At 45.1% G+C, this 25,012-nt stretch overlaps 4 protein-coding genes across 4 annotated transcripts; 1 reads left to right on the forward strand and 3 right to left on the reverse strand.

The window, feature by feature from the left end:
- Window positions 1-9,537: 9,537 nt before the first annotated feature.
- On the reverse strand, window positions 9,538-11,021 carry VC83_07375 (uncharacterized protein). Its single transcript, XM_024470948.1, has 2 exons — window positions 10,916-11,021; window positions 9,538-10,858 (listed from the first exon to the last, which is right to left on the reverse strand). The coding sequence occupies exon 2, from the start codon at window positions 10,840-10,842 to the stop codon at window positions 9,670-9,672; it is 1,173 nt and encodes a 390-aa protein (XP_024321531.1). The 5' UTR covers window positions 10,843-10,858; window positions 10,916-11,021; the 3' UTR covers window positions 9,538-9,669.
- A 425-nt stretch (window positions 11,022-11,446) lies between these two features.
- Window positions 11,447-13,001, forward strand: VC83_07376 (uncharacterized protein). The gene is made up of 3 exons (XM_024470949.1): window positions 11,447-11,956; window positions 12,011-12,396; window positions 12,463-13,001. The coding sequence occupies exons 1-3, from the start codon at window positions 11,763-11,765 to the stop codon at window positions 12,813-12,815; spliced, it is 933 nt and encodes a 310-aa protein (XP_024321458.1). The 5' UTR covers window positions 11,447-11,762; the 3' UTR covers window positions 12,816-13,001.
- A 5,571-nt stretch (window positions 13,002-18,572) lies between these two features.
- Window positions 18,573-20,320, reverse strand: VC83_07377 (uncharacterized protein; the record flags this gene model as incomplete). The annotated part of the gene is made up of 7 exons (XM_024470950.1): window positions 18,573-18,728; window positions 18,788-18,904; window positions 18,982-19,276; window positions 19,321-19,540; window positions 19,609-20,119; window positions 20,190-20,220; window positions 20,303-20,320. 5 exons carry the CDS (start codon window positions 20,318-20,320, stop codon window positions 19,025-19,027), a joined length of 1,032 nt encoding a protein of 343 aa, XP_024321529.1. The 3' UTR covers window positions 18,573-18,728; window positions 18,788-18,904; window positions 18,982-19,024.
- Window positions 20,321-21,649: 1,329 nt separating this feature from the next.
- On the reverse strand, window positions 21,650-24,020 carry VC83_07378 (uncharacterized protein). The gene is made up of 3 exons (XM_024470951.1): window positions 22,710-24,020; window positions 22,192-22,653; window positions 21,650-22,132 (listed from the first exon to the last, which is right to left on the reverse strand). The coding sequence occupies exons 1-3, from the start codon at window positions 23,876-23,878 to the stop codon at window positions 21,724-21,726; spliced, it is 2,040 nt and encodes a 679-aa protein (XP_024321463.1). The 5' UTR covers window positions 23,879-24,020; the 3' UTR covers window positions 21,650-21,723.
- Between the last annotated feature and the right edge of the window lie 992 nt (window positions 24,021-25,012).

Raw genomic sequence — 25,012 nt, forward strand, 5'->3', positions numbered from 1 at the left:
CCTGGTTACCCCGCAAACTTTCAGGTTTCAACAAATGCTCACGCCCCACCAACCTTCGATAATGTTGAGGTAGGCAAGTGAGGGGCTCGGCGATGTGCGGGGCACGTGAAAAATAATCTCGATTTGAGGGCCTAATTAGGCTAGGGCTTCGGTTACACCCTAGTCACCCCGCAAACTTTCAGATATCAACAAATGCTCCCGCCACATAGGCAAGTGAGGGGCTCGGTGATGTGCGGGGCACGTGAAACATAATTTCGATTTCAGGGCCTAATTAGGCTAGGGCTTCGGGTACGTCCTGGTCCCCCACAACTTTCAGCTATCAACAAATGCTCCCGCCCCACCAATCTTAGATAATGTTGAGGTAGCTTAGGCAAGTGAGGGGCGGCTCGGTGATGTGTAGGGCACGTGAAAATAATTTTCAATCTAAGGGCCTAATTAGGTTACAGCTATAGGGTATACCCTAGTCCCCTATAAACTTTTAGGTACTGATAAATGCATCTAACTAGTTAGTAGTCTTACACCTACCTATCCTATCCTATCCTATACCATGATATAGAAATATAGTAATTATGTATCCTTATCTTCCTCTTAAGTCCTACCTTCTAATACCATGCCCTAATTCCTAAGACATATAAGATATCATATTATAGATAAAGTAATGTATAGGGAAGTCAGACATATGTGTCATACTGACATTCGTTGCACTCAGTTTGCTATCAAACTCAAGAGCAAACTTGGAAATCTCCTCCTCAAACCTACAAGTCACTATACATATTTTGGCTTATCACACCAACAACAAGAGCAATACTACTCAACGATTGCTACAACCATCTATGATTCATTACACGTCATCGCTCCTTAGTTATTGGGCCGATATTACCACATAGCATATCTCTACAACCCTCTATGATTCATTACATGACATCACTCATACTACCACATGACATATCTCTACCAACTAGAGGCCTAGGAGCATGAACAATAGCTCTAAAAGCTCCTACGAACCTCTATGATTCATTACATGTCATCGCTCTTTAGTTACCCACAAGATTGGTTAAGTTATGACATAATTTGTCTATGACATAATTTGTCTATAGGGGTACTCTGACCTTGGATCTCCTTTTACTTCCTATAGGCTACGAACCTAAGAAATGGTTCTATGGGATTCTCTTATGTCGACTACAGTTACCAAGCCTGGTAAGTCATGGAATGTCTTGGAAAATGAGAGAACTACTGTAACGCTGACTTCTAAACGATAGAAGACACAGAGGTTCTCTTGCGTAAAGGTTTACTTATCAGAGGAGGCAGGGGATCAGACACAAAGGCTTCAAGTAACACATTACTAGTATATAACAAATACTGTATTGAGTTGAGCACAAAGCTCCTATCTAAGGAAATACTATCTACTTATATAGTGGCGTCGTGCCTAGTGGACTCCTGGGAACTCACTCGAGTCCTCAGAGTCCTGGACTCTTAGGATTCTTCTCATCATCCTGCGAGTCCGTCACGTGCCTAGTGGACTCCTGGGAACTCACTCGAGTCCTCGGAGTCCTGGACTCTTAGGACTCTTCTCATCATCCTGCGAGTCCGTCACGTGATACTTTCAGAACTACTATTCCCCGCTGCCCCTCCAGGTACCAGGGCCGGTCTCATGCGACCTCCCTCCTTCCTGTCCTGTAGTTGGCCAGCCTTCTTGTTCCGTCGTAACACTACACTCCTTTAGCATAAATAGGATTGCCCTTTCCTTAAGAAAGGGCAAGCAGACAATACAGTAAATCGACTATCACATACTTCCACGTCTTTTCCAAGCTTCCAAGCATTCATCTTGTTACTCCTTGTTTCTGAAAAGTCAGTGAGGTGTTAACCTCTGACTTACCCCTGAGTTCCCAGACTCAACATTTGTTGCAACTTGTCTGAACCACTTCACTACATCACACACCTGATTGCTGCATTGTGGAATAGTCTAAGCTACGACCCTTTGGCTCTGTTTTCTAAGACAGTGTGTTGTCTTAGTAAATTCATCCCTTCCTTGGGTGGCTAGATTCTCACATCTGGTGCACCCACCATTACAATATGGGGTAGTTAGACAAAAATGCCCTACCACTAGCTTAGAATCTTCACACCGTCTACCATGAACATCTGACAACCTTACAGCTGTGCTCAAATTAAAGACAACATCTAAAAGACCATTGTTGTGATTTAATTGAAGGAATTCAAATCAATTAGACTTGCTACAGAGCACTTTGAAGTTCCTAAGTCAACCCTTGCTAATATGATGTCTAGAAAGAAAATGCATGCTGTAGCTCACAAAATTAAACAAGCTCTTTTAAACGCTAAAGAAAATACACTTATACAGTGGATTACACGTCTCACTACCATAGGTTTTCCTGCAACTCCTATGTTGATCAAGGAAATGGCTAAAGAAGTTCGCATACAACGTGTCTACATGTCTTCTTAAATGACCCTTTGGACCAATCCTACCCCTATAGGCCATGGATGGATCTATAGATTCCTAAAATGACATCCAAACTTTAAAGGCATCTACTTAAGACAACTATGTCTACATGATATAAAGAAGCCATATAAAGATTTCAGCTTAGTTAAATGCGGTAAAGGCAAGAATTAAGGAGCAAAAGTATAAGCCATATAACATCTACAATATGGATGAGACAGGTTTTGCAGTCGGAGAGACTTAATCTATATGTATAATTGTTGATTCAACCTTAAAATCCAATTAGAAGTTGACAGCTACGAATTAGGAGTGGATAACTGTACTTAAATGCTTGATGCAGATGCTAGTGCTTTACCACCTATGATTATATTTAAGGCGAGAATACCAATTCAAGTTGGGTTCTACAGGACAAACCTACAAACTGGCAGTTCTCAACTAGTAGTAGCAGCTAGACTTCAAATAGTCATGGATTTGAGTGGTTGTAGAAGGTATTTGAGCCTAAGTCACACAAGAATTCTAGAAATAACCTATGGATGTTGATTATAGATGGCCATTCTAGTCATATTACTAGCGATATGATTGTACTATACATTAAGAATGACATCGATCTTCTTATTCTACCTCCCTATTGCTCTTATCTGCTCTAGCCACTTGATGTTAGGGTGTATGAACCTCTTGAGCAATTTCATGCTTAGGAAGTGGATCGGTATACTTAAGCAGGAATAAAGCGAATCTAGCACTCCTACTAGGTTGAAATCTTCTAGTGTATTTGAGAGAAGGGTCTTATACCTCAAAACATCAGAAGTGGGTGGAGGGCGGCAGGTTTAATACCCTTTCTCCTAGAAAGAGTTCTGTCTAATCTTCTGCTTCAACTAAACCACTTTGCACTCCCTAAAAGTCAACTAATATTACTACTCTAGATTTCTTCATACTCTCAGTTCTCCTCTAGATAGAGCTGAACTAAGACATGCGAATTTAGTATTTAATTCAAGCATGGCAACTAGTGATTCTCCTGCTTCGCCAACATGGCGTTATGCCAAGAGAATGACTAGGCTGGTTGAAAGTCAGAATGCTAATCTCACAATCCTTCAGAAGGAGGTGAAAGAATACAAAGAGATACTTGAGACATGGAAGAAAGAACCAGGGGCAAGAGAATTAAACTACAGGGTGAATTTGTATTTAGTATAGAGGAAGTGTTGAAAATTGTCCATAAGGCAGAGTTGAAGTCGAGTGAGAAAAGACCATGCAAATGACCAATTAAAGAAGTAGATGTAAGGACACAGGGCACCCAGCTCACAGTAATAGCATATGAGAGTGCGAGTCGGAGGCTAAACGGATGCTATCCTATAGGTCTACTATGAAGGATACAAAAGAGATGATGAGGAACCCCGTTGGGTCAATCCCCTTAAGTACCCGAAACGGGTCTGACTCGGCTAACCTGCCCTAACTCTCCCCACGTGACCGTAACCTGCCTGACTCTGATCCCTTCCATCACTGAGGGCGGAGGCATCCTTACAGTAGAAGAGGCAGTTGAAGAGGAAGAGGTAGAGAATGATTCAAGCGACTTAGAATTGGAATTGGAGGAGTGTGTGGCACGTAGGACTAGGTCAACTAGAGTAGAATAAAGTTTTGTCCTATACTTGAACCTATATATAAGGATGCCCTCGGGACTGGGCGTGGCATCCTTATAGCAAAGATATCCTCATGTGGAGGTTCACGGAAATCTAAGGATATATGTAAAAAAAAAAAATTGTATGTGACTTTGATACCCAGCCATCTAGTAAACGTTGCATACTCTTCGCGACTTTCTCTTGCGAAATATCCTTGCCAATTGTTCTAATGCCTTTATTACTGAAATCCGACCTCTATCTTTAGCAAGGGAAGTAAATAATTAAAGGGTATTCAGTGCCTAGCTTGCTTCTGTAAGTGATGGTCAGATCTCTTCCTCTTCCCCTTCCTCGTCCCTGTCTGCAATCCCATCCTCCTCTGTAATAGTGTATCTCTGTACTACAGCTTCAAAAATATCTTCATCTCTGTCAACTATTCTTCGCCTATAGGGTTGAGAAAATCTGCAATTGGCATGACATCTCCTGGTAGCCTCACAATTTCCATTCCTAGTTCCTCGACCTTAGTAGTATTATCTTGACGCATATCTATATTTTCTGGTTTTTTTATGAGAGTCGACCGCCACCAACACTTCTAAATTTTTGGTGCTTCAAGTGCTTCCCACGTAAGTCTACTCCACTGTATTGCCTTTAGAATATTAACTGTTTTATTAGGGTTCTTATTGGCCTCGAGCTGGTGCAACATGTAATTAATCCATTGTTTTCGATACCCAAGTTTGAAGCTTGCAATTATTCCCTAATCAAGAGGTTGCCAATGAATGTCGTATTCGGTGGAAGCCAAGCAATTCAAACATTTGACAAACCTTGTAATCCACCAACAAGTTCAACTCTGACTTCATGTCTAGAGAAGTTATTAAGTAATAACAGTATCTTGTGATGCTTCATTTTCTCATTTAACCAGTCTAGGTATTCTTTTATAATTAGCCCTGTCATTCATTTTGTCCTGTTGTATTAATATTGAATCCGCATGCGCTTAACATCAATATTTTTAAAACATCGAGGATTCTTCAACTTTCCCACAACCCATATATCTAGCTTCTCAGTTCTAGTCAAATAAATGCGAGAGTAATCCTATCTTTGGATTTCTTTCCCCCACTCAAAGCTTTAGTGGCTAGCGATTGAGTTTGCGGTATAGTGATGACCATAATGCCTACCCTAAGGCTGTACAAGACTTCGCAAAGAAGCAAGCCTTAATCTAGGAAGAGAAGTGTTAGAAAAGGCAACACTAAGACATCAAAGACGGGTGGGAACAACCTTGAGGAGAGGAAGAGCAGGGGATAGAAACTGCCTCTACCATATTAACAGAGCTTGCGTCAACCTATAGACCAATGGGAAGGGTTAAGGAACCTAAGGTGTATAAGGGAAAATCCACCTAGGAGCTTAATGAGTTCATGGCCTTAGTCCGCACCATCTTCTGGTACCAACCAAGGATGTTTCTAACTAAGCAATCAAAGGTGGCCTTTGCAGCCTAATACCTAGAGGGGGACCCTATAAAGGAGTAGGATAACTAGTACGCCTCTAAAGAAGAGGGGTATATAGACCCCCTAGACATCACTAGGTTTAAGGAGTTCCTTTAGGACCTCTTATGTTGACCTAGCCAACTAGCAGCAGCCTTGAAATATAACGGCGCCTACTAATGGAAAGGACAGAGTATCTGTAAGTTCATGACCTATCTTAAGGAACTTAAACGAGAAATGGAGCCGTATACTGAATCATAGAGTACTGTCCACTCTTAACGAAGATTCACCTAGAAATGAGGTAGCAGCTCCTTTTTCTCTTAGAATCTTGTAGGAGAGACACCATGTAATGATGTACAGTTATGCTTGCGCTAGCGCTGTTATAGTACATGTGGAATATAGAGCATGTTATGTATATTCTAGGCAAGCTGGAATACTGTAGTCTTTTTGGCTTAGTCGATGTACCCTGTTACAATAACCCCCCCTTTAGTCTATGACATCCTAGCACAGATGTAGAGGCTTCTAGCTTATCATCTCGTACTTGCTTCTAGGCCCATTACTACTTAGGATGCTAAGGTGTGTATATAATAGCTTAAGCCCCTAAGGACGCCCCCTTGTTAGCTAGGTAAGGAATTACACTAATTGCTCGCTTAGCCCACCCAACTAGCGCGCTAATCAAAACCCATTAACTAGGGAGCTGGAATACTCTTGTAATGATGTACAGTTATGCTTACGCTACATCCTACTAAGCTAAAAAGACTATAGTATTCTAGCTCACCTAGAATACATGTAACACGCTTTATATACCACATGTACTATAACAGTAGCACCCTGTTACACCCTGTTAGGAAGCTCTAGGTGCATCAATTTGTAAAGCGCCAAGTAGAACTAAAGACATGATTTTCTCATGTTTATGATTTCCAAAGGGCCTTGTGTGAAGATCCTAAGCTTATTAGAGCATGGTTCTCACTTGTAGAGAATATACAGATTAAATATAGCATTCTAGATTGTGATTTCTACAACTTCAACAAGACTGGCTTTATAATGGGTGTTATTTGCACTAGAATGGTTAATACACATGCTAATTGACATAGCAGAGGCAACGCCATTTAGCTAGGTAATTAGGAATGGGTGATAGTGATTGTTTAAATTAATAGTGAAGGTTGTTGGAGTATCCCTCCATGTTTAGTGGTTTAAGGCATTAATTACCTTGCGAATTAGCACTCTAAAAGTAGCCTCCCTTACAACTAGGTCATAAATCCTAAGAATAATGGTTGGACAAACAATGAGATAGGTTAAGAATGGTTAAAACACTTAGATAAACAAACTGCTGCTTAAGCAAAAGGTCCATATTGAATGCTAGTACTAGATGGGTATAAGAGTCACGAATCAGCAGCATTTCAAGAGTATTGCAAGTCCTATGACATTATAACTCTTAGATTGCCTGCCTATTGCTCTCATCTAACCTAGCCACTTGATATTAGATGTTTCAGTCCTTTAAAGCAAGCATATAGTCATTAAATTAAGGGTTTCATTAAGGTGCATATTCACTATATCACTAAGGTCAAATTCTTTATGGCCTTTAAAGCTGCCTATATACAAGCTAAATTCTACAGAGCTGGATTAATCCCTCATGACCCTTAGGCAGTAATATCAAAGCTAGATGTTAAGTTACAGACTCCTATGCCTACTAAAGCCCCCTCTATAGAGGCTGACCCTTAGGTTTCTTAGAAGCCTCATAACCCAACCAATGCTTTTTTTTAGACAACTTTAGTTAAAGATCGTATTGCCCTTCATTAAGGAAGCTCTCTAACACTGCTTATTGCTATAGTCACTATGTTACCAAAGGGTATAGAGATTTTAGCACATAAGGTTACCCTTTTAACTGCACCATACTCTTCACAAGGCAAATGAAGCACTTAGCAAGCATTACAGAGCTAAAGAAAATCATATCTGTCAAGGAGGTGCACTTATTGTAGAGGATCACATGATATTTTAGCTTAGGAGGAGGTAGATGAGTAGATTTAACGTAACAAGCGCTCTAGAGGGGTTAATTAAGGTGAAGGAAATTTAACTACACAATGCTGTAGTACTTGTGGAAAGATTAGTCATAAGGTGTAAACTTGTTAAGTGGTTGTAGAAGCACTAGTTTATTAGATTCTAAGTAGTTTTAATTAATATAATGTGTTGTGGTTAATTAATCATATTGCAATAGGGTAGTAGGGAAGTGTGCTACTTAGTGATATGTGCTGCGTAGTGATAAACCACATTATACTATAATGTGTACTTAAAGCCTTTATGTCTAATCCCCTACCTCCTCTGTTAAGTTAATTCTTTATATAAGAAACCCCTATACATCCTATTGTTTAGGAAGTAGCATTACAGCTAACTCTTAGGCAATACTAGTATCTAATACTTACTATAATTACTAAAGATCATTTAACAATTTCTACATTAGTAGAATCTAAGTAAGTGTTTAGTGTTAGTAGTAATAGATTAGTACTTACGTAACATATGGGGAAGTTGGACATATAGGGTAGTATAGTTGAACCTAGATATAAGGATCCCTTGATATAAGGATATCCTCAATATAAGGATGGGTAGTCTGGTCCTGTAGTTTTTTAGCTGTAAAATAAGGATTATTTCTGTATAAGGATGATCCTTAAAACTGTGGTCCCAAAATTATTTTTATACCAAACAATCCTTATAACTCATGGTCACCAACTCCACCATAGAGGCCTCGCAACCAAAAAAAAGGCACGAACTCACCGATGTTTAGCAACAATGTATTTGACATAGATATGCTAGCCACCCATGCACTTAGCCTGCACTTATAGCCTGGTATGCTGCGCAAGCTCAAGGTCGCGAACTTATACAAGGCCAAATATCCTCAATTCTTTCCACGAAGTACCAATATCTCAACTCAGATACATGGAAGAAGTTCAGTCTTCTTCCATGTACAAAGAGAAAAAGTAATGGTGAATATCCTGAACTCGAGATAGCTCTCTTCAGCTGGCAACAATGCATGCAAAAGAAAAATGTGATCATTACTGGTGACATTCTAAAAATGAAGGCTCATGAACTTTGGGACCGTCTGCCACAATATACTATTCATAGGAATGAACTGAAATGGTCGAATGGCTGGATAGATGGATTCAAGAAGAGATTTAAGATTAAGGAATATGTTCGACATAGAGAAGCAGCTGTAGCTGACATCCACAATTCTACAAATATCACGCAAATGGAAGATCTCTGACAACTATGCGCAACATATGCAGATAAAGATATTTTCAACATGGATGAAACTAGGCATACGGTGTTGATATAGACCTTTTCTTCGTCTATCTGTCTCTAGAGGTCAGCTAGCTTCAAGGCCATGCTCTCACCCTAGCCTGCTATAGAGTGGCTAGCTTCTATAGACGTAGGTCTTAGGGCTGTCTCTATAGAGTCAGTCCCTAGCATCGCTCCTCCTAAGGTCACCTAAGTAATCTGTTTTTCCTAGCTTGCCATCCTGATCTAGTAGGCTAGATATAGGTTGAGTTAATAGAATTGTAAAGCATAAGCCTAAGGTCTTATAGGAGTCTAGGGAACTAGGTTAGGAGGCAGGAAGGTATCATATTTAGTAAGCACAATAGGTCTACGTATATATAGCGAGTATTGACTAGAGTCCTTCTTCCAAGGCCTCTAGTCCCTTTTATCTAGGTGCCCTGTGACCTAGTTTACCAAGCCCTATAGGCCCTACTAATAGGGGCCTTACGTCGTAGCACATAATGGCCTCCCTTATACTAACTAGGCCACTAAGCAGCTCTGTAAGGCAGGAGTTGAAGCCTAGAAGCAAGAACGCCTCTAAAAGAAGAGGGTAAAAGCCTGTCAAAAAGCTGGTAATCTAATTCCGATAGAGGACCAAGACCTAATTCTAGATCTAGAGGCAGAGAGCGAAAGTGAGAGTGGGAGTGGGAGCGAGCACGAATTTGAGAATTACGAGTAATTGTTTCAATTGAAGTCTCTTTTCATATAAACTACTATGTAATGGTACTTACACAAGTTTTGGTGATCGCGAACGCCGTTTGCTTACCCCGCCCGACCCTGTAAACTTCAGGGGTCGTTTCCAACGATTAGGCCCGAACAGATTTAATTAGAAAATAGGCATATGCGCCTGATTAACGTAATCAACATTGCCATCAACACCCTCAATCTTCTCACCACATGTGCCGAAGATACGATCCCAAAGACGAGTTTGTTTCCCGTAGTTGTGACTCTTTCTCCAGCCCTTCCGATGATGCAGATCGTGATCCTCAATTCCGATTTCGGCATCAAACATATTCAACAGCCAGCTCAACGTTGACGGAGCGGTCAAATGTACCCGTAGACCACTGTGTCCAAAAACCTCTGTATAAGCAATATACTGGTGGCAAACCCACCACTCATAAAACCCTAGTGGCAACCCGATAGCACGTAAAGTCAGATACGTCATGAATGGTACGACGACCATATCGCAGAACTCCTGCTCGTGGTCGGCATAGGCAGAGAGGAGCATATTAGGATGTTTCGTCAAATGGTGCGTACGGTGAAATTGCCACAGGCCGTTGACATCGTGCATGGCGCGGTGGTACCAATAAAACCAGAAGTCGAGGACAATACCATACAGCCCAATTTCGAGCGACAGCCAGGCCCACCATTGCCAGGAGCTCAGGGCATCGATCGGGGATATTTTAGGGTTATATCCCAGCCAAGTAACCATTACCAGGCGGGAGCCGGTGGTCTTGTACAGCGATTGGGCGATTCTGGAGACTCCAACGTCCGGTATGCCATCGCGCTCGTGTACATCACCGTCGAGAAAGCCATAAAGGTGGCCGAGGCGGCGTAGGACGTGTACTTCGCGAATAACGATGATATTGAACGACATGAAGTAGAGGGCAAAGATAGTGAGGTGGCTAAGCCCCCCTTTCATGCTCGTATGGGAGAGCAGGGCTTGGTGGAGGAGCAAAGGAATGGCGCCATAGAACAGCACCCAAGCATGCTGCGGCCACTGCGAAAGATGCGGTACTTTGTCCTGTTTGGGATGCACTGGGATCGCCTTATCTAGTGAGGTTGGGTATACGTTGATAAAGTTGATGATGTGGTGATTTAAGGTCCAGGTGCTTTTGTCGGCGGTGCGCCATGTGGACTTCATCGAGTCTTTGGGGTTGGGTCCTTGAGCCATTTTCCCCCTCTGTATTTGGAAGTCTGTTTTAAATGTTTTAATTTTTGATGTTTGAACCAAACAGTTAGCTACTGTTGGTAAATATATACCAGCCATCGAGTTCATCACGTTTATGATTGTGCTATAGACAATTAGTAGCCGAGGTAAATGTATAATCAGATTGGGATGGTGCCTATGCATCTAGCTAAAGACCACATGAAAGAAACATGTGATCAAGAAAACTCTAAAGGTCTGTTTGCCGACAATGGCGCCTAAATGTACCGAGGTGGCTGTTTTTGTTGAAGATTCTGGGGGATGACTTGGGATTTGCCAAGAAACAGCCCTGTTTTCGGTCGTCCCCGGGCTATCCCATTGGTCTGCTGCTTTGGTGACAGCTGACGGAACAGCGGTTAGAAACTTAGGGTTTTGGCCAAAACCCTAGCCCATCGAGTAGAGTAGACAATTCAATTGATTATTATATTTATATATACTGTATTCAACCTTGTGATCTTTGCCAGCACTGCAACCCCAAGGGAACCCGTGAGAATCACCTGATTTAGGTGTGGAATATCGTATTTCTCCAACAGTTTTAGACGCTACCTTGACAATAATATAATTCAGTGCGCAACTAGTGGACTGTATAAGTCTACTGTAGCGGCAATAGCGCCCTATTTCATTTAAGTCCCATCTCCTATTTTCTATACACTCGCTCTCTTTGGTCACTATATCCCCCTCACTTGCTCTCACCCTCACTTACTCTCACCCCTCCCTTATCCTTATCCGCGTCATCTGCCCACCCCTCTTACGCCCGCGTAAACACATGAGGAATGTGCCATCTTTGTCATCTCCCACCCATAGCGTGCGTCAAAAGCACCGATCCCCAAAACTGATAGGGCTGCCAGTACGTCACCGCCAGAACCATACATTCCCGACGCCTCTAGCTTGTGAAGATAGGGATGGCCAAAAACATGCGCCGAGGTGCTTTTTAACGGCCGCAAGTCTTAGTAATTCCAGTTGCATCATGCGACTGGAATTACTAAGACTAGATGCGACTCGGATCTAGACTGATATCTCAACATATATGTCCCCCATCCTTCACAGTCGTAATCGCCTCGCGCACCAAACATAAGATAGCCAATCCTTCATTTCTGATACCTATACATCTTCTCACTATGGCCGAAACTACCGCACTCGCCTCCGCGGTGCAAACATCTGATACCCCCCAAATCACCCTCTACTGGTAACTCCCCGTCACGCCCACCATCTTTGACCCCCCACTAACACCACTCCGCAGGCTCGAGCAATCCCGCTCCCAACGCATCCTCTGGCTCCTAATTGAGCTCTCCCTCCCCTACACCCTAACCGTCTTCCACCGGGACCCGAAAACGCACTTCGCCCCGCCCGAGCTCAAAGCCATCCACCCCCTCGGCAAGTCGCCCGTCATCAGCATAAAACCACCCGGAGGCGGCCCAGACGTAGTTCTCGCGGAGAGCGGGCTGATCGCCGAGTACCTGACCGAGCATTTTGGTGCTGGGACGACGTTGGCGCCGCAGAGGTGGCAGGAGGGGAAGGAGGGACAGGTGGGGGGGGAAACGGAGGCGTGGATGAGGTATAAGTACCTCTTGCATTATTGTGAGGGGAGCTTGATGCCGTTGCTTATTGTTTTGTTGATTGGGATGAGTATGTTATCACCCGTCCCTGGCGGATTTGATAAGTGGGCGAGGACAGCAGGCTAACGAGAAACAGGTATCAAGGACGCGCCCGTCCCGTTCTTCATCCGCCCTATCACTTCGCGCGTCGCTTCGGAGATTAGGACGAGTTACCTAGATGCCAACTTCGAAACTACCTTCTCCTTTCTCGAGGAGCAGATCAAGACGTCGCCGGGGGGCGGGAAGTACCTGTGTGGCGAGCACCTGACGGCAGCGGACATCTTGATTAGTTTCCCCCTAATCGCGGCGAAGGTACGTGGAGGACTGATTCCGAAGGAGAAGTACCCGTTGTTAAAGGCGTATGTGGATATGTTAGAAGAGGAGGAGGGGTATAAGAAGTCAATTGCGAAGGTGGAGGAGGTGGATGGGAAGTTTAGCGCTATGATTTAGGGGGGAGGCCTTCGGGCTTTTGCGCAACGGGCAGGAAAACTCGACAGTAGACTACAGTAACGTGGTTTATCAGTACGTCGGACATATCAGTACCTCGGACACTTTTCATTGGCATTCTACTTTGAATATCAATAAATCAACCATAACATATTAAATTAACTATAACTAAGCGGAATCAGATGAACTAGACATATCTATAGCTTCTTGACAAGTTCGCGCATTATGACCAGCTTTTCCACAGATCCCACAGCATCGCCTAGACGGTTGCCCCTCCTTGCGACTACCCCCAACCGCACGTACGTCGCATCGTACCTGCTCATCCACATCCTTCTGTGCGATAATAGCCTGTGCATCCTCTACTATAAGTGCACCTCCTTCACGGACACGAGCCTTTTTAGCCCTGCGGCGTTTGCTAAGGGCTTCGTTGGCTGCTCGAAGGGTACGTACCTCAGCAGACAGAAGGGTGTTCTCATGTGCTAGTCGCTCCGTACCCTTTGCCAATGCAATAACTGTCCCTAAGAGTGGAGTTGGCGAGCTTCCTTGGTGACGGGCAATTCGATTTCGAACGAGGGTTGTTTGTGAAAGAGCTTCAGTTGGGTTGGAAGGGGTCTGGGAGACCCAAGGGTTGGTGTTGGCAGTAGAGGGTCTAGAGGGAGTTGGAGTCCGTAACCTCACGTCAAGCTTTGAAAGCACTGCTTGCGGGTCGAAAGGCACTAAGCCAGCTCCGCGGAACCCGGACTGGGCGTTTTGGGCTGTCATGGATTCCAGATATGCTGCTCTAAAGGTGAGAAAGAACTCGACCTTGGTAATGTGGTTGATATGAGCCTTAATGAAGGTCTCAATCTGCCGACCATATGCCCGCTTCAACACACTAAAGCACCCGACATCAAGTGGCTGAGTTAAATGAGACGAGTGGGGAGGTAGTCCAAGAGTTATAATGTTGTGTGCCTTGCAGTACTCTGGAACTCGGCCGATTCATGACTCTCGTGCCCGTCTAACACCAGCATTCGATATGGACCCCTTGCACGAACAGCAGTATGTTTGTCGAAGTGTTTCAACCATTCTAGACCTGTCTCATTGTTTGTCCATCCATTGCTTGTCGGTTTAACAACCCAGTTGTGTGGAAGGCCGCCGTCTGTATACCAATTTGCAAGATGATTCTTGCCTTTAACTACCAAAAATGGAGGAATACTCCAGCCGTCACTGTTGATACAAGCAATCGCTGTAGCCCATTCCCGATTCTCTGGCTGAACTGCCTTACCTCTGCCAAGTCGATCTGCACGGGTAACAACCATTGCAGGGCAAATCACACCCATCATAAACCCAGTTTCGTCAAAGTTATAGAAGTCGCAGTCCAAAACACCATATTTTGCCCTCATATTTTCCACTAGTCGAAACCACGCGCCACTTAGTTCAGGATCTTCGCACAAGGCCCTTTGGAAGTCGTAAACGCGATTAAAACGCGTCTTTAATTCTGGACATCGTTGTACAAATCGGTGGGCCCAGAGCTTCCCGACGCGCCTCCCTCCATGCGATTCGAGTATAAAATTTGCCATATCTTCTACACCAGCAAGCCGGGGTGCAAATCCTCTTGAATATATTCTGAATAACCACCTCCTCTTCTAGTATAGTTAATTTCATCATTGCAGGCCGGCGTTAGTAGACAGTAGTTCAGCCGTTCATTCTGTCGCAGAGTGTAGAATGAGGTACTTCATAGAGCTTAGCAGCCTTCCGACGACTTAGATTTTTTGATGTTCGGATAGCCTCAATAGCTAGAATGATTTTTGTTTCTTGGGTAATCACTGACATAATAAAAGGTGGAAAAAACGCATTGTGAAGTTAGAGGGTAGGAAATTCGGGAAAAGTGTCCGAGGTACTGATATGTCCGACGTACTGATAAACCACGTTATATAGAATAAAATAGATTAATTGAATTACTACCTAATCTACAAGCCTACGTACGCTATTTGTAGCCCTAGGTAAACCCCTAAAGTCCGAACAAACTGAGCTTCCTAGGCTTACAGTACTAATCGTTGGTTCTCAAACCACCGCCTGGAGGCGGTTGGCGAAAGCGAACTGGGACGCGAAAGCGATTGTGGGACACTTCGGGAGCGGACTCACGACGCGACACGACCGACCATGAACATGACCGACAACGAGCACAACTACAACCACAACTATGCCGGTAGTTGAAGTAAATAAAAATGAAGCTCTTTTAAATGCCATTGAATTTTTAAATGAAAACCCAACAGAGAAGAGTGCTACAGTAGCACGGATGTACAGAGTAAACCCAAGTACGCTCCGGACTATACGACTACGACAACGACGCGCATCACCACAACGCACCGCTGTGCCACGCGGAGGCCAGAACAGAGTACTGTCTGATGTACAAGTTACAGCTATACAAAGATACATCCAACGCTCGTACGAAAATGGGTACGGTGCAACTAAGCCTATGGTGTTCAGTGCCATCTGCCAACTACGTGCAGCAGAAACTCCAACACGTGCACCACCATCACAACGGTGGTTCCAGACATGGATTAAGACACAACAACACAACTTCCATACAATAAAAACCCGGCCAATTGAAGCAGCACGGGTTGCATCTCATGAAGTATCAGCTATTAAAGAATGGTTTTATGAATTTAAAGATGTGTGTAATCAACTAGATATTACTGCAGGTGATATCTACAACTTTGATGAAGTTGGATTCCGTGTAGGAATGAGCACCGGTGAACATGTGTTGGTACCATCTGCAGTAAAGGAGGTAAGTTGTTTCTACTTATCTTACTTTATATTATTCTAATATTTATAGCTTTATATACAAGCTCCAGAGAACAGACAAAGTCTTACAGTTATAGAGACAATTTCAGCTGCTGGCATTGCACTTCCACCGTTCCTTATTATACAAGGAAAATTACACATGGAAAGTTGGTACCATGACAATCTACACGGTGATGAGAAAGTTGCAGTATCCGATTCCGGATATACAAACTCTGAGCTTGCAATGGAATATCTACAGCATTTTATTCAACATACACCGTCTATAAGAACGAAATTGTTAATAATGGACTCTCATGTCTCACATGAAGTTCCAGAGTTTATAATACTTGCACATCAACACAATATACACTTACATGTGTTTCCGTCTCATCTTACGCATATTCTACAACCGCTAGATGTTACTGTGTTTGCACAATATAAACATTGGCACCGACGTGCAATTCAACAAGCAATCCGGAATTTTGATACAGATTATAATGTTATATCTTTCTTTAGAGACTTGTCTACTATCCGTAAGCAGACATTTACAAAGGGTAACTGTATCAAGTCTTTTAGAGATGCAGGTATTTGGCCACCTAACTATGAAAAGATTCAAGAGAAGGTTGCTATATATGCAAAACCAGAAGTTTTAGAAACACCACAACGCGCATTTCAAGCAAGTTATGATCTTTCAACATGGAGTCAAACATTTGATAAGATCCTTAGTTCACCGTCACGGCAAAAGTGGGCATCTTCTTATACTGAAATCCAAACTCAGTTAACAGAGGCTGAGCTGTTCCAGTCAGAGCTTGTACAAATTACTACTATTATGACTGAGCAACGACAGCGGAAGGTTAGAAGTCGGAAATCTATTCAAAAAGGCGGTGCTATTACAGTTGAACATGCACGGCAAAGGATTTATGAGAAGAAGGTAAAGGAGCAACTTTTAGAAGAAGCACGGGAGAAAAGAGAGAGAACACGCATGGTGAACGTTGAGCGTAAGATGCAGCTCCGTGCTGGCATCGATGCACGGAAGGCAGAACGTACACGGAAAAAGGACCTACATGAATTTCAAAAAAGTAACCCAGACACGGAGCCACCAATTGGCTTACGTACAGAAATCATTGACCCGGACGTTACACAGAAGAAACGTGAGGAGGAGGAGGAGGCGGACCGACTGTTAGCCATCGAGGAGAGTGGGTACGTGAACTTTGCAGGCTTGGACTACGACATGATTCACGATGCAAGTGACGGTGGCTGTGATGATCAATCACTGCCTGACAATATTGATCCAAATCTTTTTTAATTATTTAATTCTATAACTTATATATATTTACAGCATTGTTACGTTGTCAGTCGTGTTCATGGTCGGTCGTGTCGCGTCGCGAGTCCGCTCCCGAAGTGTCCCACAATCGCTTTCGCGTCCCAGTTCGCTTTCGCCAACCGCCTCCAGGCGGTGGTTTGAGAACCAACGATTAGACCACTGTTATTAACCGAATTCCAATTTGACGCATAAATCGCGTCGCGTAACCCACCCCTCCTTGTACAACAACCATAATTATGCCACCAACTCTGTGGGCTTTGGCTCCAATTGATGGGAATCGACAGCCTGGTGGCCAATTAAGCCCATACCGACGCGGGCAGATTATTGGGAGGCAGTCAGAGGGTGCAACACCTACTAAGATTGCACACGACCTAAACCTTGACCGAAGCACCGTACGATATACAATTGCAGTTGACTCAATACGCACCGAAGGCAAGAGCCTACCCCGTACACCACGGGGAAAGTCATATACGCCTTATACTCCGCCACGTACGCCTAAACCCAAAGGATACATACCAAGAAGTAAAGGATGCTTGTAATGTTGCTTGCTCAACATCAACTATAAAGAGGATACTACAAGAAGCAGGCATAGGCAATTGGCGTGCAAAGTGTCGCCCTTTCCTACTGCCAATACATGCAGCTAAACGGCTTGCATGGTGTTTTTCACAGAGGAATTGGACAGCAGAGGATTGGGGTCAAGTTGTGTGGAGTGATGAGTGCTATGTTGAGCGGGGGCGGGGTAACAGGAGCGAGTGGTGTTTCGCACACCTGCTCAGAAGTGGCAGCGGGAGATCCAAACCTACAGTACAAAGAAGAACATGAAGATCATGGTTTGGGGGGCCTTTTGGGCAGAACGCCGGAGCAATTTATACCTTATGGACCGTGACTTTGAGTCAAAGAAGTTTGGATATACTGCAAACTCATACCTTGAGGTTCTAGAAGCAGAACTCCTCCCTATTTTTGAGAGTCTTGACTCTAGCTACTCATTTATGCAAGATAATGCTCCTATCCATACTGCGGGTATGGTTACAGACTTTCTTGAGGAGCATATGATTACTACACTCTATGGGTGGCCGCCCTACTCACCCGACCTCAACCCAATTGAGCACATTTGGTGGCACTTGAAAATGGGTGTGTGAGATGTTCCCTGAAATTGCAAAGGATAAATCAAACTCAGAACATGCAAGACAGTGTCTAGAATCATGTTTGCAAGCAGCATGCAACATCCCGGCGGCCACAAATCCTTCATCCACCTTTTATTCCGGGGGCGTACCGAGCAAAGCTGGGTCCAGGTACATAAGCCAGTGGGCGAGAATGTAGTGAGCGCAAATGATGTTGAGCATTGAGGTGGAAATTGTTCAAACCAGTGACAGTAGAGTCAGCGTCGTTTACTCAACGCATGGAGAAGGATCGCGCTCATATCAAGTCTTGCGGTCGAGGAGCCACAGAATACTATGTCGGATGGAATGTGCAGCACTTTTCCCAGATATGCACGTGAGATGGGATGGTTTCTTTGAAGATATTTTGCGACAGCGTTATTGTGTCTACCCAGTGGCATGGGGGTTGGACGGGGACGTGGGACGGGGGACGAGAGTGCATATTCTGCCTACCTTGTCTTATACCTGGTCATCTCATGGCGTTTACATGCATTATACAATAGTTGAACTGGATTACTTTTCTTGGTCCTCTCTTTGATACTACTACATAGTAATATAGGAGGATAGCACGACAAATTTGTTGTTACAAATTCATTCATCTCGCACCTAGTACTGTGCGCCCATTTCCCCCACCCAAAGTCTCTCAGGTAATGGGAGTACTACCCGCAGCTCCAATAAATTAGATGCCATAATGTTTAAATTACACAGGACATAGAGAAAACACTAACTCCACACACAAGACCGTCCAATCCCATTTTTTATAACCAGAAAAGTACTCCTCATGCACTCGCTCCGCATAGGCCCGAATATTCGGGAGCCCCAGCACTATCGCCCTCGTCTCATTCCTACGTCAAAGTTAGAATCCAGCCACAAGGTCGCATCTCCTGATGTAGAAAGGAGAAAGAAGAAAGGGCAAACTCACGAAAGCGCAGTCAGCACCGACGCACAAAAACCCAAACAAACACTCATCTGCATCCGTCGGCCCCACCGCCCAGCACCCATCCCTCCGCCACCAGCACGTCAAGCGCCGTCCAAGTCTCCAGCTTCAACGTCGTGATCTCAGCAGGCGAGTACCGTCCGGTGCCCTGCCCGTGCAGGGTGCGTGTTATCTTACCATAAACGATTTGGCCGATGATGATGCGGGGGAGGTAGGGGATTGTGGAGAGGGGGCCCTGGTCGCGCATGGTGTAGAAGTTGGGGATCCAGCGTTCGTGGGCCTGTGGGGGTTAGTGGGAGATGCTCGCCAAGCACTTTTGCTGACTGCCAAGATGGCGAGGGATTGTCTATCCTTACCAGCGCACAGGCCAAATCCAGTACGGTGGCCATACCGTATTGCTACCGTACTGGCCGGCGCGACTGTCGCACTGGAGCGACGGTACAATCGCCGCTCTAATACCGACGGTGTATTGCACCGCCCGTGAGCGGCGACCGTGCCCTTGATCTGGGCAGTATCGCCGGCGCGACAGATTTTGGAGGTAATACTGTAGTTAGAGTACTACTGTAATCGCGAAAGATCACCGTCGCCGGCCATAAGCTGTAGATTTCTCACCACAGTATGGCGACGGCAATGCTGCCGTAATTCTGTGTGGACGCCGTTATGGTGGCCAGATCCGTATCCATACGGTATTCTCGGTGAAGCCGTGGCGGCAAGATCATGGTGGTCATCAAGAAACGCAGAAATCCAAACATAATACCGTATATTTCTAATCTGCCTACTCTATCCAGCCCGGATCCACAGCCTGCGACTGTTCCAAAGTCGCACCAACCACCACATAGCCCCTCCACTCCCTCCCTGTGCCCGGCACTCCAGACCTTCACCCCACCCCGAATCCAACGCCAGCTCCCTTGTCCCACCCCCCCCAGTGTCTGGAAGTTGCGTATCCAGCCAAGTCCGCGGCCCAAGGCTGCCCTGTCAAGTGGGTGTTTGTTGGGGGGGGTAATATCCAAGATGTTGCTGAGCGATTGTGTATGGTTTGTGTTGATGGTCTTCAGTGAGGGTGTGGTTGTTGGTCGGAGACAGAAGATTGTCGAGAGCTGGATATATCCACATTGGTTTGGCACTGTTCTGGATGGATCCAGATATCTGTTAGTGGTTTGTGATAAGGGGTTGTTAGGTGACCGCAGACTTACCTGGTGGATCTGTGCCTGAGCTGTGGAAGAGCTGCCGAAAGTCCTTAACTGAGGCAGAAATGAACGGGGGAAAAGAAGAGGAAAAGAAGAGACTGACGAGAAGCTGGACTTACCTTGTGTAAAGCTGGCATAATGTCAGCAGCTACAGAGAGCACGACAGAGAAGGAAACTCCGATGTGGAAACACTGGAAAGAAGCCGCCAAAGTGGCACCAAAAACAGAATGAAGAAACGGACGAAATAGACAAATTTGAAATAGATAAATGAACCAAATACCAACCACTGAACGAGTGTGATCATCACCAGAGTTGTGAGCAGCACTGCTGATAAACATAGACCCAGAAAAAGAAAAAGAAACAGCACTTATACCTGTTGAGTATAATCGGCCAAATGTGGCGCTGACCAGGGACCCCAAACAAATATCCATATCTATCGCCGCCTCCATTGCCACCTCTATCACTATCACCATTTGCTATCACCATCATTATCTCCAAACCAAGACACAAAAAGCTGAGGAGAAAATGGGGAACTCATTCAAACCAAAGATACCTACCTATGCCACACCTATGCTGGCTGCCCAAAAACAGCTCCACGGATCGGGCATAGTAAACACCCTAAAACACAGCCAAAATCAACCCAAAGCTATGCCACCTCCGTTTTTTCAGAATTCGGCAGGCCGACCCCTTCAAGACCAGAAACGGCATTGAAGGTCGGGGAGGTTTCAACATAGAGACCAATATCAGGAGATCATTGCCACCATGATGATCGGTATCTGGGATGGTCGGCTTGTTGCCCACCGGGGGGGCGGGATTGTATGGGGAATGGGCAGGATTTGTAGGTGCTTTAGCTTCGGCGAGGTTGTGGATTCGAGAGCATTTTTGGCTTGTGCGACTGGAAGAGGAGAGTCAGTGGAGACTTAATCAAAATAAATGATAATAGAGCAAGAGAGGGAGCTTGTCTTGATGTGTTTCCGGCGAGATGATCTGATGGGCCCGCCAGCTGTGCTGACGGTGGCACCAACGAGGGCTTGGATAACTAGACCCCTTGGAATATGAAGCTTCTTGAGCTGATACTGGCATTCGTATGCCCTGAGGAAATGCTCCAGATGATGGCATGAGCTGTGGCAGCTCTGCTGGGTTTTGGCGGGGTTTCCTGTGTTGTGCTGGGTGCATCAGAAACAGAGCAGCAAACTTACCTCAAAGCAATTTAGATAGCTCACCTATCTAAAGGTGAAGTCGATAATCATGTAGAAAGGAAACAATAGCTGTAGAAATACAGTATCCAAAACATAGAAGTATGGGTGAAGGTGAAGAAGTGGTGAACTCAGTACAGGTATGGAAGCGAGCGATTTGTGCGATTCTGGCCCAAAATGGAAGGATCCCAGCTTCAGCCCAGAGAGCTCCGAATTGCCCAATATAGAACCTCAAAGTTATCATTTCAAATGGAAATGGAATTTTATTTTATTCTCTCTATACTGCTTTACATTTCAATTGATATCTGTGCCATTCCAGCGCCTGGATCCTGAAGTTCTGCCGCTCACATTACTCCCACGTCCCACCAGCAGTGCACCAGCGTTGCTGCCGATGAGCCTCGAAGGCCAAGATCTACCTCACCTCGGCGTACTGTTTGATCCACACTCAGTGGCCCCTTAGAATATACTGAGGCGGCTTGCTTTCTTTCTTGATTAATACTGACTATGAACACCGGGTTACTTCCAATCCCTGGAAGTCCTACGATTCCCTGGCTGTTGTGGACAACCCTCATTTGAGGGAGTTGAAGAACAGGGTCCTCTGTCCCACATTCTTTGATATCTGACACAATTGCAAACAGCCTTGCCTCGCCTTGAATCTTTTCGTGAACGAAGCCAACTTCGAACCGGCAAATGCTCTTTCCCCGGACGGTAAAGCAATTCCCTGCTTTAAAAGTTACTCTGTGGCGTGTGCTACTGGATATATGTTAGATACTACAGTGCTTGATAGAAAGGAAATGAAAGCTTGAACTTACGGATCGATGAAACTGAACCGGGAGAAGTACTGCAATGGGCGGCTCCCAAGACTTGTAATATGAGGATCTTCATAATCTACACGGTATGCTTCTCGTAGTTTTTGCACGAATGGAAGCCCCTCCTGGAGCTGCTCTGGCCACAAAGGCAAATCCAACTCTTTCTCCACATCCTCCCGGCGGACGCATAGGGTGGCTTTCGGCGAGATGTGCGAGCTGTCGGGCTGGAGGACATTGATGGAGGCTTCCTCGACAATGTCCCACTTCTCGGATGACGGGAGAAGGTGGTTGGTCAGTATGGGACATGTCTTGTGTAGATTCCACATCTGCGTCGAAAGTACAGGCTCGTCATACTCAAAGGCGCCATTTAAGAGGAGGCGCAGCGTGAGATTAATGCACTCTCTCCGCATCAGCACCTTCTCAACACTGCGGCCATTCAAATATTGGGCCCAATGCTTGAACATTCTGTTTTGTAGTTAGAAAGAAAATCAAAACCACAGAGAGAAGATGGTTGAGCATACCTGTGTTTATCCTCTCCATGTAGGACATTACAAGCAAAACTTGTCCCATAACGGTTGATGATCTCATCAATATGCAAACCCTGGTGCACATTCGGGCGAGATCCCCAGCTGCTGAACTCCTTCGATTTGCTTGTCCCTGGTTTCAGGGAGTTCATCTGTGTTGCCCATTCAAACTCACTAACAACAGCATCAACTCCCACGCCAATGGCCTCGATTGCCGCTTCAAAGTCAGCTGAGACCATAGATGGAGCATGGGACGAGGCCTGGCTATTGTTGCTGCCCTTGGATTTACTCATCCGCTCAGCGACAGAAGCACATGTGCACAACCGAGTGTAGAGCTGTCGACCCCGGAGAATGATGCGCCTTGCATCCTGACGATGGTGCTCGCTGATCTTCCGTGCACAAGTGATGGCGTTTGATTTTGCCATCATGGCAAAACAATGCACTAATATCTCTGGAATCGTGAGTTTCATGGTCTTTGTGTCTTCCCGGAACTTGCCCCTCATTGCAGCAAAGAAGTTCAGCGTAATATCATTTTCGCTGAGCTTCATACGAGACATGATAAGGGGTGTTAGGACTGAGGCCATTCCCGCCTCTGAGAGGGACCAAGACTGGAGGTGATTGAGGGGGGATTGTCGCGTGCTCCATCCAGTTGGTGCTGGGAACTGGACAAACTCTTGGAAATACCGTCTCATCCCGGGTTTTGAGAGTATTGCTCTCATGAGGAGGTTGTGGCTCTGCTTTGCCTGACCGTTGTACTCTGAATGACATGGATCTCCCGGCCTCGTCTGGATTATATCCAAGGCCGGAGTCAGCTTGAATATGGCGGGCTCATTTTCATGCATCCCCCATTCTTGAAAATACTTCTTTTTCGCTGTTGGCGGTAAGGTATCTCCGTATTCTCTGATCTGTTTCTGGCTGTAATGGTATCGTCCAAGTGCTACTGTGTCAAAGTCCAGATCTCCTTTCTGTGCTATTGACGCAAGGCATGACCGGCAACCCTTTCCTGCATTTGGTCGTAGGATGCCACTATTTTCATTTTGTTGTGGCATGTCACCTGTGAAGCACAACACTGGCGCTATGACAAACCTATTCTCCCCATTGATTCGGAGAATCATACCTTTGTCAAGCTTCGGGATATCAGTAAGGCATGATATCACATCGTCCATCTTTGCACCATGCGGCTAAGAACAAAGTTGTTTGATCGTTTCATTCGGTCTCGTAGGCATTGCGCAGGTGTTGTCATATATATGCCCATCATGGAACGATACCGGTTCCTGAACAATCCAAATGCATCCATGAAGATGATCATTGGCAGCGATATAAAAGTGTCCCGGAAGGCGTCAACAATCCAAGCCCTGCCGTATGCCTCAATTTCCAACTCTGCGATATGTGGGCGTGATTGGGCTGCTGGGCGAATGTCCTTTCTTGCCATATTCAGGATGCGACGGATATGGGTCTTGTCGTTAAAGACGTATGCATTGTCAAGTGCAACTGGGCCTTCAAATATGTAATCCATGGAGATCTCGACACGGGACACAATATTCTTTGGCGAGATATATTCGAAGCTGTCTTCATAAAGAAGTTTCTCTGACCGTGATAAAGGAGTTTCTAGCCCATTAATTGCATCTTTCATGGTGGGTGGTAAGCTTCCTCGTGTATATACTGGCTGGATCTGGACAAGGACTTCATCTTTCGTTGCTGCACAGGCCCGGCGATCAATTCCAATTGCAAACACCCTGCCAATATGCTGGCCAAACCTCTCTCCACGATACCGCACGAAATCAGAGCACAATATTGGACTCCCATCTTCGTACCTGATTGTGGCTCCCGAAGTTGTGCGTATGGAGCACAGCCAGGCCTCCGATTCCCACATTTCTGTTGGTGCATCTGCAAACGCCCCGAATCCAGAATGTAGCCCCCCAACGAAGTCTTTCGAAGACAAGAGTCTTGTCACCAAAGACGACAGATCTACCCAATGCATGTCGGCTCTCCTCTTCTGTGCTGCCTGTGACCTCTCTGCGGGAGACATTGTGCGCAACTTCTCCTGATTGACATCTATGAGCTTGTGCCGTTGTGAGATGAGCGGCAGTTGTGAAATGAGTCTCTTCTTGAGGGTTCTCACATCCTTTGGAAGATCCATGAGATTCTCTATTGATTTAACGAGTTTGTATCCCTCAAGGAGACCAGCGTAGGCATCACCTGGGATAGAGTACTTCTCGCACCACATTGCCGTATACATTTCAAAGTCGGTAATGCAATTTGATGCTTGCTTGTGTCCAACTGGTTCTGATCCGTCATCT

Source organism: Pseudogymnoascus destructans (genome assembly GCF_001641265.1).
Source record: "Pseudogymnoascus destructans isolate 20631-21 unplaced genomic scaffold scaffold_20, whole genome shotgun sequence".
Classification (NCBI taxonomy): domain Eukaryota; kingdom Fungi; phylum Ascomycota; class Leotiomycetes; order Thelebolales; family Thelebolaceae; genus Pseudogymnoascus; species Pseudogymnoascus destructans.